The 15,739-nt window shown below is 43.5% G+C and overlaps 1 protein-coding gene across 1 annotated transcript in view; it reads right to left on the bottom strand.

The window, feature by feature from the left end:
* The window catches only part of st18 (ST18 C2H2C-type zinc finger transcription factor), a 412,589-nt gene that overhangs the window by 165,502 nt on the left and 231,348 nt on the right, over positions 1-15,739 (bottom strand). Inside the window, exons 3-4 of the mRNA XM_078540528.1 lie at positions 4,579-4,685; positions 2,697-2,751 (exon numbers count right to left, since the gene is read on the bottom strand). Coding sequence (XP_078396654.1) covers positions 2,697-2,751; positions 4,579-4,685 — 162 coding nt within the window. The remainder of the gene's footprint in view (positions 1-2,696; positions 2,752-4,578; positions 4,686-15,739) is intronic.

The following is a 15,739-nucleotide window of genomic DNA, read 5'->3' as shown; positions in this document are numbered from 1 at the left end:
GCAAATGCTTCAGCCTTGTCTGATATGCTGGGCTCCCCCTTCATTGATTAATAATGTCATGTATGCTCATTAAAACAATTTCACCAGATTAAAGTGTACCTTTGGAATTAAGTGTGCGGCAAACGAGAAACACATGCCTTCAGATTCACGACTTGTTAACGGTGGTGTGCAGCAAGTGAGGTAGTCTCCCTGGTGGTTTTGGACTGAGTAGGAGCAGCTTTCTCTTCTAAGGGGAGCTTTGTTGAACCAGGGGAGAGGAGGCATTGATGATTGAGACTGGCTGGTGATGAAAGGGAAACCGTTCATGGCTGACACAGGGAGGCAGGGATGGAAAGTGATGGCAGTTCCACAAAGTCTCATGGGAGACAGAAGGAGGAAGCTGGACAACACAGGGAGTTCAATGCTATCATTGGCTGTGCTATCAATGTCTACAGACAAGACGTCAAGCATGATTGTGGGGAGATAATGGTTATACAGGGAAGATCAATAGTGAGAACCAGAGAGTCAAGGTTAAAAGAGGGAAGGTCAATGATGATAGAGGGAGGGTTGCAGATGATGGATGGAAAGTCAAGGGTAGCTGGGGGTTGGGGAGGCAGTTCCAGTGTGCTGATGGCAAGTTTTAGTGTGAATGTTAATTGGTCAAGCGTGGTGTGGGTGTGGGTCGAGGGTCACCAAAGGCATGGCAAGAGTGATGGAGTGAGGGTCAAGGGTGATGGAGGGAAGTTCAAAGGTGACTGAGGGAGGATGTAGGACGATGGATTCCAGTTCAAGGATCACTGTACATGGACATGGTGTGATAACAAGAAGAGTTCTCTAAAGTAAAGCTCAAGGATGGAGTTGTCCATGGTGTGCTGAGTGGGAATCAGGGTGTGGCCGATGTTAAGAATAGGTCTCCCCATTAGTCAACAGTGTTCAAGATAGGAGGGAGGGCCTTAAAGACTGTGCTGATCAGATCTTTGCCTGACTTTTATTCACAGTTCATCTCAGGCAGATACGATGGATCAAGTGCATTCGGTGCCTCTGCTGGCTCTGGTGCAGCTGCAGAGGAACTGGCAGAGGGTGGTTCAGAGCCAGGCACAGTGACAGCCAGAACGGCAACAAGGGCCACCAGTAGAGGGTCAGGCAGCTCAAGATGCTGGCAACATGGGGCCAGTGTGACGTTGACTATTAGCGTGTAATAGAACATACTGCAGACATATAACTACCTGCAAATGTCAGATCACTCAGGATGTTACGGGCTTCCATCACTCACCTGTGTCAGCTGCTTTGGAAGACCTACCTCCTTGTGCATTGGGAGGCAATCCAATGCCAATGGCTATAAAGGTCACCACGGCATTGAATTTCTATGCATGTAGGTCTTTCCAGGGCTCTACGTGGATATATGTGGAATCTCACAGTCATCCACTCACAAATGCACCAGGGAGGTCACCAATGCCCTGTTCAGAAGAGCCAATGATGTTTTTTGATTGACCAAAGACCCTGAGAGCCAGGTAGCCAGAGCTGTGGGATTTGGTGCTATTGCTGGATTTCCCCAGGTACAAGGGACAATTGATTGCATGCACGTGACATTAAGAGTTGCATGGGATCAACCAGCTGACTTCATAAACTGAAAGGGTTTTCACTCACTCAAAACTGGTTAACAGTCTTCGAAACGAACATACAGGCCCATCTTCTCTGTCACCTTGATGGAAACGTGCTGCAGGCTGTTAGCATGAGCCATATGCATGGTTTGGTCAAATCTACACACACTTCTGAATTGCAAGGAGTTTGAGCTTGGTACAGGCTGGCTTATAAGCAGCAACATTGATTCTGGAGGATGGCAGGGAGTGGATGCCTGTCCGGGTGCTGTTTAAATATGGCGCCTGAACCTTTGACCCTGTGAGGTAAGGGCGGGCCTGTTGGGTTATGCCTGTACCCTCACATGATTGGCTGGGATTCTTATCTTTGCATGTCCAGTTTGCTGGCTGCAGTGTGATATCATGTAGCCAGTCCCTCCCCCTACGATTGGAAGTGCCGTGCACCTCCAGTCCCACTGTCGGGACTCCCGACGCTAGAAGAAGATTCCACCCTAGGGATGGGGCTGCAGTTGAGTCAGAAAAAAAGTGATCATTTCTTTTTAAATTCAGTGATGCAATAATGAGTTCAGCCACTACGAATACTAGAAAACTCTAAAGCCAGGAGACAGGTTAATTATTCACCTCAATCTGTCAATTACCTTCTTTCAGCTCCTCAATACTGAACCATTATCTACTGTTAATCCCAGCAGGGATACTACTTTACCTGTTGGTAGCCATTGGCAGCAGCTTGAACATTGTTCAAAAATTAAGTGGTACAATCATCACCAAAAGCTATTTCTTATAATATTGTGGTCAACATACTACCAAATGCATTTTGAGGGGTAAAAGTATTTATAGCTAAGGTTAAAAAAAAAACCTTTTACACACATTTTTAAAGACCATCTACCTTATACAGGCTGTTAAGTGGCTTATTATTTGTACTTTTTAAACTTAACAGTACAGTACCTGGTAAAATTACCCCACTACCTCAATTCTGTTGAATACATCTCTTCTGTTGAATGTATCACAGTGGGAAAAGCCAATATTAATTCAGTGCCAACCCATCAGGAGTTCTCCACAGGAACTGACCTCTTTTCTACTGTGTGGAGTAAAGTGATTTAAGACCTATTCACAACTCACCCCGAGATCCTTTAGAGCGTGTGCGTAGTCTCTTTTCCTCACTGTCTGCATCCATCTGTAACATGGTGAGAGATGTTAGTGGCAACTATTGCTTACGATTTCTGGCACTCACCTTACCATAAATTCATAATAAAACAAAGATTTTTGCACAATAGTTTTGCACTGTTATGCCCTGGTTTCACCAAACTTATTGCTAGATGAAGACCATCTCTAATTTTTTCATTCTCAGAAAGGAACTGAGTGAACAGGATGTGATGTTACCTTAGTTTAAATGGGAAACATGACTCTTTTATCTAATGTTGTGTTGTGATTGAAAGCAGTGACCTGTATTAGATTTATAATAGGGGAGCAGGTGTGGCTATGATGGACCTTAATTTCCTTTAATAAACCTTTTGTGTGCTGCACTCATATGGCAATACGATGCTCTCTGAGGCCCTATGCATAATAGGTTCATTACTTTTGATTACTATGGTCTATTGAGAGAAAGAACTCCCCAATACACTATATTATGTGCTGTTACACCAATATATATACCATTTATTCATTTTCTTTCAGTAGTTCACGTGCGGCACTTACAGTGATTTTAACAACTAGCCTTCATAAATTAAACTATCAAAAGACACAACTGGTGTATTTTATAGCTGGTAGAATTAGCATCAATGTGATATGTTTTTTTTTGCTGCATCCATCTCTCAAGTTATTTTAAATTTGATTTGGTTATGTATAACAATAATAAATCTTTAATCTCCCACAACATTGTATTGTGGTAAATAGATGAAAGAATGAATTTATAATATCTGTCGGAAAGATAAATCAGGTCAGATTGATCCGACCAAGCTTTCTATTTTGGTCACTTTTCTGAAAAGGAAAATCACTTCTGTTCTAAATGAATGACGACTCTGACACACAAACATCCTCTGAACTAAACTAATTTCTGCAGCACATTGAAACTGTATAATTTGGATGCAGCCGCTAAACGATAAAATTGCTTTGCAATATGCAGCAATAAAATGTATGATTTATGGGCTTTATTTTAAAAATGTAATCCTGGCCAGCTGTAGTTATTAAAAAATAGAAATATAGTGCAATGCTATATCTGCCATCACCAAATATATCCAAACAATTCTTGCTGCAACTTCTACTGCTCCTTCTTTACTCTTCCTTGAATCAAACTTCCTTGAATTGCCTGATAATCTGTCAGACTGTGGTGTCTGACCAAATCTTTTTTTTAAGTTTGACATTCTTTGCAATAGGCAAAAATTAGAATTTTGCACAAGCAACATTGGAAAATATGAGCGATCCAAGCCTTGTACAGACAGCAATTGTATAATAAACCCAATAAAAACTTAAAAAGTAAGGTAAAAGAGAAATTGATAAGATCTCACACGTAATGCAATTAACTAGCCATAATGCCCTTGATATGTGTAGTTCTGTCAAATTAAGGGCAAGATAACCTGATTGTCTGATTATCAGTCTTGCTCTTTAACATCAAGCCTGTCCTCAATACATCAAGACTTCATAGCCTAGAAATTATTGTTTGTGATATCATTAGAGAAACCTGTAACATTTTCATATCACACTTGCCTGTCCACTGATTTAACAGAGGATCAATCCCATTTATTTCTAACAGGTCAACACCTCTGTTAAACGGAGAGAAAGAAAATGAATGGCTACTGTCACCGTGTGCATCTTTGAAAATAGAAAATGAATGAACTGTAAACAAAGCCAATTAGCAGTCTCTAAATTTGTTGTATAGCAAATTATAAAGTAACCCCAGTTAAAAATAAAGCATTTATTTCTAGGACCTTAAAGGTATAATTGTATTACTGCACCAATGAGCACATTTGTAATGGAAATATTTAATGAAGACACTAAGCCCCACCTTTGCCGGTTTGCCGCTACAATTATCTGGTGCTTCACAGCGTCCAAGCTTTTCACTGTATCCACGTCTCAATGTCTGCTTTAACAGGTAATCCTGAAATTCATTCTCTGTAAGGTTAAAAACATCAACAATATACTCTTGTGTTTTCACAGAAAAACAGAATGCAAAATAAAAGGGGGCTGAATTATTGTGTTTTATCACAATTTTCTTTCAATGTTAGCTTGTCTGTTTTTGGTAAGTTTTTTTTAATTCTTGGATCTATGTGACTACTTTGAATGATGCCAGGTTATGTAGCATACAGAGCAGTACCAGTTACTTATTGTCACCACTGATTGTAATTTTTAAATCTAAGATGAGCACGCTGAACAGCACTAGATCCCATTTAACCTAAAGTCCCTTGAACCTGAAAGTGTTAACCAAAGTTGCTTTGTTTAAAGTAAGATTAATTGTAAGATTAAGGCATAACTGTCAATAATATCTATTTCTCTTATGACCAATCAGCCAGCTTTCAAATACAGGACCCCAATTTACCCACATAAAGGAGGGCATTTTATGAAGCCCACAAGAACGGGAAACGTGGCGTGCAGAGTGACTTAATTAAATAGGATGCGAAATTTCAATTTCCCGATGGCGGGTTGGGATGCAGAGATAAAGTCAGCGGTGTGTTTGCAGCATGTCAAAAATTACGCTGGCCTGCGGCGGGTTCGTACTTGTAATACTCATGCATGTCATGAAAGCTCATTAAATTGAAACAGTTTTCAATAAAGTCCTACCTTCAGGATAAAGTTAGTGACGTATGAGACTCTTGTGGCTCCCGGTTTGCAATCGTTTAAAGGTGGTGTGCATATGTCGGATTTATGCAGTTGTGTGTAAGGCTAGTGCTTTTCTTTGTCTAACTCTATGGCACAGGGAAAGGAGCAGTAGAATGGACTCTTGCATGGAGGCTCAGGGCTGGTAAGGGTGAGTCAGTGGTGAGGGGCATTCTGGGGTTGGTTTGGAGCCATGGAAGAATGATGTGGGAAGGGCCTTAAGTCCTGGGTGTGATGCAGGGGATGGTGGGGACAGTCAGTCAGAGTAAGAAAACGATGGGTCTAAACAGTGGTGTCAAAACTGTCCAAATGAGTGTCTATCTCAGGGTGTTGGCTGGCAGAGTCCTTACTGGTCTTTGAGTTCACCTAAAACATTCCAATTATCTTTGCTGAGAGTGATTTCGGACAATGTCCTTTACAATGTAGAGAAGGGTGGGCCAGCTGAGCCTACAAGTTCAGCCACATCCCAAAAGAGTGATAAGTACAGCACTGGACACTGATCTGGATATTCAATAAAGAGTGAACACAAAAACACAATATTGCTTCTTCCACAATAAAGGAAATGGCCCTACCTCCCTGTAACCGTCAATGCGTGCCAACATGAGGGGTGCCTGTACATTTAGCTCTCTGACTAAGCTAGTCTCAACAAATAATGGTAATGCACACATGGATAAAGTGAAACCAATGTAATGTGAAATATTTACAAGTGAAATTTAATTTTGAGAAACACCAGTGCCACCTTTGTGCTCTCAAATCTTATGTCAATGGCAATACAGTTGGGCAGGAAAATTGCCGCCATGATACAAAGCCTCCCTGTTTGACCAGGAGACTCTTTAACAGGCAACCTGTAGTTGCAGCATTGTCAACTAACGGCAGCTCACACCAATGACAATCTTCCCCAGCCACTAAATCAAATGTGTTTTGCATGCACACTACTGGCACTATGAATTTTAATTGAAATCACGTGGAAAAAAGGCAAAAAGTGTGAAAGTGGAAGTGGCGCACAGTTCTCGTTACCATGTCGGGAATGACATGCTGTTGACAAAATCCCCGCCAAAGTCTGGGTCTTACAGTCTTTGAACTTTTCCTTTATGATTTTAATTTTTATTACATGGACAGTTGTTCACAGTAGTATAGAAAGGACTCTTTCATTTTCCACCTTTTGCCATTGTTACTCAGTGAAATGGGATGCAGAATGTTCAGAAGGGAATCTGCAACCTTTACAATTTTTGTTAATTTTAATTTAGACCTATCCAACAAAAGGTTTTTTTTTCATATGTGTTTGAGTTGCTCTTTTGTTAAGGACATTACTCCAAATGGAGTCAATAAAAGTTTTCCTTTATATTACACGTCAATATGTGGTAAGATTTTAATCTCACCAGTGACATGTCTTCAGTATCTGTAACAAGTGTGACATTCAAAGCACTGCATATATTGATCTCAGTTTGCAAGGTCCCTCCATACACAAGTATACATCTCACTGCTTTAGTACCAGCTGAGGTAGAAAGGGGAGACTACTTCAATGCAGCACACAAATCTTTTTTTCAATCTAGTGCTTTAATCCAGTGTCTCATAATTATGTTCAGATCTATTAGCTTACAAGTGGTTCATGCTTAAGATTTGCCTGCTATATAACAGATCTGGTAGTTCAATGGTTACGTTATTGGACTAGTAATTCAAAGGCCTGGATTAATAATCCAGTAGGCATGAGTTCAAATCCTTCTCTCAGGGCATGAATTTGAGGTCATCGGGCAGGCGCAGTGGGCGGTCCGGGAGTGATCAGGAAATGATCCGCTAGCAGGTCAAATAAAGCCCACAAAACATGAAACGCAGCTCCACACTAGCCGGGAAGGGGTGGGCAGGGGCGGGGGTCTGTCCCCTGTTTAAAAACGGCCCAGGCAGCCCCTGGAAGGCTGCCACGGAAAGACATGTGTTCAGCATTCCCAATGGAGTCGAGTGCGGGACGGCATGTCGGGTGGGGACTTGGGGCCCCCCCCACTTTTCCGACAAGTGCCTCGCCGTCCTCCTGGAGGAGGTGGCTGCCAGGAGGGACACCCTTGTCCACAGAGATGGAAGGAGGAGGCCACCGCACCTCACCAAGAGGGCGTGGGAGGAGGTGGCAGCAATGTTGAGCAGCCATGATGTGGAGCGGCGCACATGGGCGCAGTGCCGGAAGTGCTTCAATGACCTGCTGTGCTCAGGAAGGGTGAGTACCGTGTTGGCATGGGTCAGTGTGCAGAAGTGTTAACGTGCAGCCGTTCCCCTGCCGTGGATCTCAGGGGTGCTAAAGTCTGAGTTCCAACTGTCAATGATGCCGGAGCTGGCCAAGGGGTGGGCCCTGGCTGCTTGAACTGAGTGCCTTGCGACTCGAGGGCCACGACTCGGATGTGCTCCAGGAGATGTTCCTCAGATGAGGTTGGCCAGGCTGCAATGGTGCTGCAGGTAAAGAGTGGACTAATCAATGCTCCTCTGTTCTTTCTGGAAAAGACAAGCCATAATCCGGCAGAGGGCACGGACAGGCTGCTCAGCAGGATCGAGCAAGCCCCCACCCTGAGGTTGAGAGCCGACATGCTCCACGTGCAACTGAGCATGGAAGGGAGGGGGTGCCAGACGAAGTTAAGAGTGCAGTGCATAGAGGTGAGAGTTTCGGGGATTATGCAACCATTCTAGCGTAATGTCTTCATTGATGTGGGCCTCGAACCTGGAGTCCCCATTGATCATTGAAAGACGATGGCACCATGATGCAGATCTCCATTGTCTCATCAGAGTACCAGGCATGCACATTGACAGTGTGATGAATTTAACTAATGGCACGTCCTTGTTCTCCCTTTTAGGTTCACCAGCAGGCATTCGCTCTGTGGACCCTGAAGGGCCACATCTGATGCTGGAGGACTACTGAGCTTCTGTTGCACCTGCATCACACCCACTCTCTGAAGCAGGCACCAGCGCAGATACCAGCACCTCTGTGGGCATTCATTTGGCGGCTAGTATCTCGGTACACATTAGTGAGGACACTTCTCACTTGCTTGAGATGCAGGCAGAGGCAGAAAGTGCCCAGGGTGCCAACAGCTGGAGGACTCCTGGGGACCAGGACAATGCTCAGTTGAAGGCTGATGATGAGCCTCTGGAGTCATCCATTAGGCGGCAGATGCTGGATGTCCAGCAAGATGTGCAGGAAGATCTGACGGAGATCCATGAGGGTGTGCATGCCATGGTCTCTGTTATGGAGGAGTCCATGCGGAGCACTGTGTTGACCCTCATGACCGAGCACACTGTCTCCTCCATTGACACAGTGGCAACTCTCATGGAGAGGCAGCTCCAGGGACAGAATGAGGGGTTCCTGGGATTGCCCTTGGACCTGCAAGCCCTCACGACTTCACTGACCTCAGGTGGGAGATAGATGAGGCACCAATATCCCAGCTAGGTGCCTGCCCATCAATGGTGAACAAGGAAGTCCAAAGCAACCTCACGTTGGAGCATGAGCTGCCTGTCATCTCTGCGGGCTCCTCTTAGGATGCTCTGGATGACGGCAGCAGTTCCTCCGTCCCTCTGCCTGTGACCGTCGCATCTGCTGAGGCTGCGATGACTGGGGAGATGTCAGCCGTAGCACTGGCTGTTCCCTCCCAGGTGAGGCCAGCACAGGTTCCGCTGGCCAGAACACGACTGCCAAGATCATCAAGGCCAACAAGATAGCAGAGTCAGCAGGCTGTCTCTAATGCCGGTGCCAGTGAGAGCAGGGCAGAGGGGGATGGTGGCAGGGGGGGGGGGGGGGGGGGCACCAAGATGAAAACCAGAGAAATTTATGTAAATAGTTTGGAATTGTCAAAATGAAATAAATGTTGTTTTTGTCAGTAATGGCCTGAGTATGCTTCAACTTTTTATTTCATTGGCGCAGGGTGCGCCTATATGTAATGCTGGAGGTGAGTGGTTCTGAACTTTATTGCACAGACGCTGAGTGTTCTTTGTGTTCAAATGAAAGGCTCCTTTCAGACATCCGAGATGGAGGAGGCAGCCATGACATGCAGTAGAAGCTGATCTTTGGTAACCTTGCTGAAAGAGAGTTGGATCAAGGCGTCCCTGGTGTCCCAACCTCCCTGGAGGCTACTGAGGTCTGCCTCCATGCCCTCAGTGTTCTCTTCATTGTGCTCCTCTTTTAACTCGCTATTGGACATGTCATCTGTGGCCTGTGCAGCTGTATCAAGGTCCTCTTCCTCCAGTGGGCACCGCCTTGCCAGTCCAGACTGTGGAGAGTGCAGCATGCAACGACGATCAATGACACCCACTCTGGGAGTATTGTAGTGCACCCCCTGAATGGTCCAAGCATCTGAAGCGCATCTTGAGAACACCTATGGTCCTGTCTACCACCACCCTTGTGAAGGCATGGCTCCTATCGTAATGCTTCTCTGCCTCTGTTCTTGGGTGGTGGAGTGGTATCATGAGCCACCTCTTCAATGGATAGCCCTTGTCACCCAGCAGCCATCCATCCAGTCGGGATGGAGCACTGAAGAGCCTCGGCACCTGGGAGTGTCTCAGGATGAGCGTCATGGGAGCTGCCAGAGTACCTTGTACAGACTTGCAGAATCTGTATCCTATGGTCACACACTATCTGCACGTTCAGGGAGTGGAAGCTCTTCCTGTTGATGAAGGTACCCAGCTGACCTGCTGGCGCCTTGATGGCCACGTGAGCAGTCGATTGCACCGCCTGAACAGAGCTTCTGTCACCAGCTTGACACAACTGTGGACAGCTGATTGGGAGACTCCAAACAGATCCCTCATTGACCCCTGGAAAGAGCCGGAGGAATAGAAATTGAGGGCCGCTGTGACCTTCAGAGCCACTGGCACGGGGTTTCCACCCACACAGTCGGAGCAGATCCTAAGCTCAATCATTTAACAAATGGAGGTCACAGTCTTCTTCGACATTTCACCTCAGGCATATTGAGGTAGCTGCATCGCCGCCTGTGAACCCTGGTAGCAGGATAGTGGCAACTTCCTGCTGGCCCTGCACCTCTTGTGCCTGCACTTATCCTCCCACAGGTCCCTCCCCTGAAAGCTGCATTGGGACACCTGGCCTCCTCTCCGATGTGCCACCAGCAGAGACCACAATCCCCATTACCAGGGTAATGGAAGGCTGTCTGATACCTGGAAGGGTCCACACAGTCTGAATCCTCTGGGGCCTTGCAGATATCAAGGAGTCCTGAAATGAGGCCTGGAAATGCTAAGAATGAAACTCTGAACATAGATGAAGCTACCAAGTACTAATAAGTCACCAGCAACAAACTATCTATCAAACTCCTCACTACTCACACTGGCAAAGCTGCTGACCCTTTTTATCCCACCCTTGGATGAAGTTTTTGAAAATATTGGCTGGCCGCCTGCGCGTTTTGCCTGTGCAACGAGCATGAAATCGCACGGGCAACAAAAAATCGCCGTCAGTTGGACTGTTATTGGCCTTAAGTGGTCTGTTAATTAATGGCAGGTGCAGCTCCAGCACCCGCTCACACTCACCGAGTGAAATATCGCGTGCTTTATGCCATATCAGGTCAGGCACGTGCCTGCCCGCGGGACATAAAATTCTGCGCTAGAAGTTTGTGAACTTGAATTTGATTAGAGAAACTGGAACTGTTCTCCTTAAGGCAGATAAATTGAAGGTAGATTTGACAATAGCATTTAAAATCATGAAGGATTTGATCCATTGGCATGAGGGTTGGTATCCAGAGGACACAGGTTTAAGATAATTGGCAAAATAACCAGAAGGGAGATTTATTTTTAAGCAGCTAGCTATTACGATGAGGAATGCACTGCCTGTTCAAAGCAGATTCAATAGTGACTTTCAAAAGGAAACTGGGTATATATGTGAAAAGGAAAAAAAAGTGCAGGCTTATGGGGAATATGCAGGTGAGTATGCCTATTGGATAGCTCTATCGATAGTACAGGTGCAGTGGGACGAATGCACTTCTCTTGTGCTGTATGATTCTATGGCAATCCTTTGCCTGCTATTTTAAGAGGATATAACTATTTGTTTTTAATAGTTTTATGCACACTAAAACATCAGAGAATGGAAGATCATATAAACAATGTTTAGGATCAAACACAATACTGTAGCTGAGGCCTAACCAGTGATTTATAAATGTTTACCATAAATTTCTTATTGTTTTACTCTATAGCTCTATTTATAAAGTCAAAGATCCAGTAGGCTGTTTCATGAGCCTTATAATCTGAATCAATACTTTGTATAGTCTAGTTATTGATCATTTCAAAACATTAGGGACTACAATGCCATTTTAGAGCCACTAAAATGGATCACAGTGCTAACATAGTCATTTTTAAAAATGTCGTGTTCAGACACGAGGACTACCAGCATGGTGGAGATCCCAGCACCAAGCCTCCCCACGTCCGCCTGTTAAAAATGAGATATAATCCACATGTGTCACCTATCTATATTATAGGCTTTAGAAAAATGTGCCCAAATCATTTGGATTTGAGGAGTGGGTTTAAGGGGTAAAACTCCTTTTTAGTACTGATGCTACTTACTGGTGGTGCTAGGAGAATAACATTTAGCCTCCGAACAGTTCTCATGCTGTTACCTTTAGTTCAATGGTTCAATTACAAATGTGACCGAGCCAAAAATTCTGAATAAAATAGGATCAGCCTGCTGAGTATGGCATCATTTGTTAGATCACAAAAATGTAAATAAAAAGCAAAGAAAGAAAGGATGAACATGACTGAACTGGACTTATTCTTAGAAAGCTAAAGGCAAATCTGAAAGGTTGCTTCAAACATGGCCTGCTGTTTATCCAAGGGTACATTATGTTTTATTCTTGTAAATAGACATTGATATTCATACACCCAAGCTCACAATTCCTCAAGAACAGTTTTCAGTTATTCAAAGCACCAAATGTTAATGAGTTGATCCACATAAATTCCAATGCATTTCCACATTGAAGCTATGGAACACTGGAGTAGAGCCAAGGAGGACACAGCTTTCCTCAGTGCTGCACAAATACCTTAGCTGCTTCCCTTCAATACTCAAAGGATGGGTAATTTTATTCAAAGTAATGACAAGCAGCAACATTTTTTCGGAAGAAATTGTTTCTACTGGTAGGTGTTTTGATTGGCCAAAGAGCACAGGCTTAGGGTAATTGGCAAAGGGACCCGAGGGGAAATGAGGAGAATTTTTTTTTAAAGTGGCAAGTTGTTAAGATTTGGAAGCACTGCCTGAAAGGGTGTTAGAAGCAAATTCAATTCAGCGTATCCAAAAGGAATTGGATATGCACCTGAAAAAGAAAAATTTGCAGGGCTACGGGGAATGAGCGGGAGAGTGGAATTAATTAGATAGTCCTTACAATGAGCTGGCACAGGCTCTATAGGCCGAATGTATGATTCTCTGAATAGCAGGAGATAGGGGTATATGGGTCAGCTTTTAAATCTTTTCATCTGAACTTTTATCTCTGAATCCAGCTCATGTGACAGCAGCCAGTGCTACCATTATGGACCACCTCCATTCATATGTTGCAGAACATAGTTCAATCTTGCTGAAAAGGGAGACATGTTGCTGAAGCTTTTCATCTTGCATTCATCAGGATAAACACAAGAACGCTAAATTTCAAATGATCATGACAATTTATACTATAGGGAAAAAGGGCACTGATTGGTTGGTAAGTTGACTCTGACCAAGGCATTGCCATAGAAAATGCAAAGGGGAACTACAGGCTTCCCAAGTTCATGGGTTCCTAATGAGTACAAGATGAAAAGCTTCAGCAACATATCTCTATTTTCAGTAATATTCATAGTTCAATCTGAGAAGACTCTCTGGGTGAGACTAATCAAGTTGCTTTGAGCATAGTCTTCCTCGTTGGATGACTGTACACAGTTACTGATAGCTACCCTTTCCTGTGTTACAACAGTAAATACTCTTTAAAAGCACTTAATTGGCTGTAAATGTTTTGGGGCATCCTGAGATTATAAAAGGCACTGTGCAAAAGTAAGCCTTTCCTTTTTATCGTGCAACCCACTGCAGAATCTTTGGTGGGGCATGGAGGAAAGCTATGGCATCCTAGAGGACTTATTTAATCTCCCTCCCCATGAGACGTCGATCTTCCTCCTCTATTATATTTTTCCCTCTTTTATTGTGAACTGCCCTTCATTAGCTGCAAGACCACTGGAGACTCCCCTTATAATAATGCTTCTTGCACTTGGAACAGCAGGAGACCATTTTCTATCAGTTATGAGCTAGTCTCTTATCATTGCACACTTTCCAGAGAATTCAAGAATTAAAAAAAAACAAATGTCATAATTGCAAATTTGAGTCAATAGGGGAAAAAAAACAAAGGAAGTTGCATATTTGCACCATCACACTTCCCTGACAAGCAGACTATTGCGTGATGTGATAGTTGTGGCAGCTGTGCCAACTTAACGAAAGGACAGAATTAAGTTTGGTGCTGCATTAATAACTATGTCCAACCCCTGTACTGTGGCACACTGCCAAATAGATTGTGCTGAGACAAAGTACCAATAAAACTATTCATTTGCATTGTAGCAAACACATTTTGGAGGGGGATGGATTTCTGTTCCCTCTTTATACAAGTACTCCATTACAACCAAGCTTTTCAGATTTGCCCTTGTCAACCTTCAAAGTATACACCATGGTTCCATTCCTATGACACTTACAAAATACATTTCTGTATGTTGATATTGATTATAGGGTAGAAATTGAGAAGTTTATTGAAAGTTTAATTCACAATATGTAAAGCCGTTTTTTTGTATTGATTTTGGTGTGAGATTGCAACCTAAATTCCAGGGAGATTAACTGAAACATATCTTAACCCTACAGTAAATATTTCTGAGCCCATGTTGGCACATCCATTCTTTTCAACTAAAATTTATTCCAAATAAAGTATTCAGCATTACAGTGTTAAACAATAATATAGTTTGAATCTAAAGACAAAAACTCTCCAATGCAAAACTGAGATGAAACTCCGTATGCGTATTACTTCAATATTAAGTTGAAAATTAGAGGTTTTTTTAATGACGAGAAATGATTGCTATGTTATGTAACGGACCCACCCCCAAATATACAAAGAATATGATCTTGTCTTTTTTGGAAGTTTGATATACTGACACATAGTTGACGTGAGGTTAATTATACCAGTAAAAGAGGTTGCCCAACTCATGAAAAACAAATTTCCCAGTCACATTGGTCTCTTTTATTAGTGGAATAAATAAAACTTTCAAAAATTGTTTGCTTTTGAAGGAGGCTGCACCATTTTCTATTTAGTTGCCCCAGCTGCAGTGATCCTGGATGAGCTTCTCCCTGGACTTGAAGTCAATATCAAATTTCCTAAGTGAAGCCTTCAGTGTGTCCTTGTAGTGCTTCCTTTAATTGCCATGAGAACGCACCCCAGACTCAAGCTCTCCATAGAATATTTGCTTTAGTAAGTGAGAATCAGGAGAATACCAAGTAACTTAAAATATTAACACCTAAGTAACTGCTGAAAAAGATGCTCTCTGTCAGCAGAAACATTAAATGTATAAGGGGTGGAATTGACTGCCCTCACCCAAGGCAAGCTTCGTGGAGAGGGGTATTTAATCGGGCAGGAAGGTGATGGGTGGGGACCCCTCCGCTTTCCCGCCTCATCCCTGATTAAGAACGGGGCAAGAAGGCTCACGGATGGCCTTCCCCTGCACCCCCCCCAACCCGCTGTCAATTGAGACCTTTAAGTGGGCAATTAATGCCCTCAACACTGATACTCACCCAGCAGTGCGCATAGGATTAACCCTGCGAGAAACATGAAAACCAAACTCTAAGACAGTGCTCTAAGAGGTGCAAGGATCTAAGAAAGGCAAGAAAGGTGACTGGCAGAGCACTTTCAGCTGCCAAGACCCAACTCTGACTTTCTGAGCATTCTTTTGCACAGCGCTCCTTACAACGACGCACTTTGCAGCTCCAGTCATTCCTCTCTCTCCAGGGACCCCCTCACATCCTTATCTGAACAGCCAACACTCACACGCACCCTTAGCTTTGTGCCTCACAGTCACCCTCTGTCATGAAGCTATTAATGTATATAATATTTTGGAAAATATTTTTCTTTTAAAATAGAGGTTTAGTCTGCAGATATGTCTTAATTGGATTAAAGCCAGCTAGTCTGGATGATTTGATATATGCTAGTTTTGGTATGTAAGAGAGATAGTGTGCATTTGCATTTTTTGAATAGACCATTCAAGTAGCAGGGTGAAAATTGACGCCTTTCTAGCAGCTACCAAGCAATATGTTTATATTACTAATAAAATTGGTATTGCGAAAGGGGTTTCATTGTTGAAAGGTAAAGTTCAAAGAGGTTGTTGATACAATGAGT

Source organism: Cetorhinus maximus, chromosome 4, assembly GCF_964194155.1.
Source record: "Cetorhinus maximus chromosome 4, sCetMax3.hap1.1, whole genome shotgun sequence".
NCBI lineage: Eukaryota > Metazoa > Chordata > Chondrichthyes > Lamniformes > Cetorhinidae > Cetorhinus > Cetorhinus maximus.
This window is presented reverse-complemented; position numbering and strand designations above follow the sequence as displayed.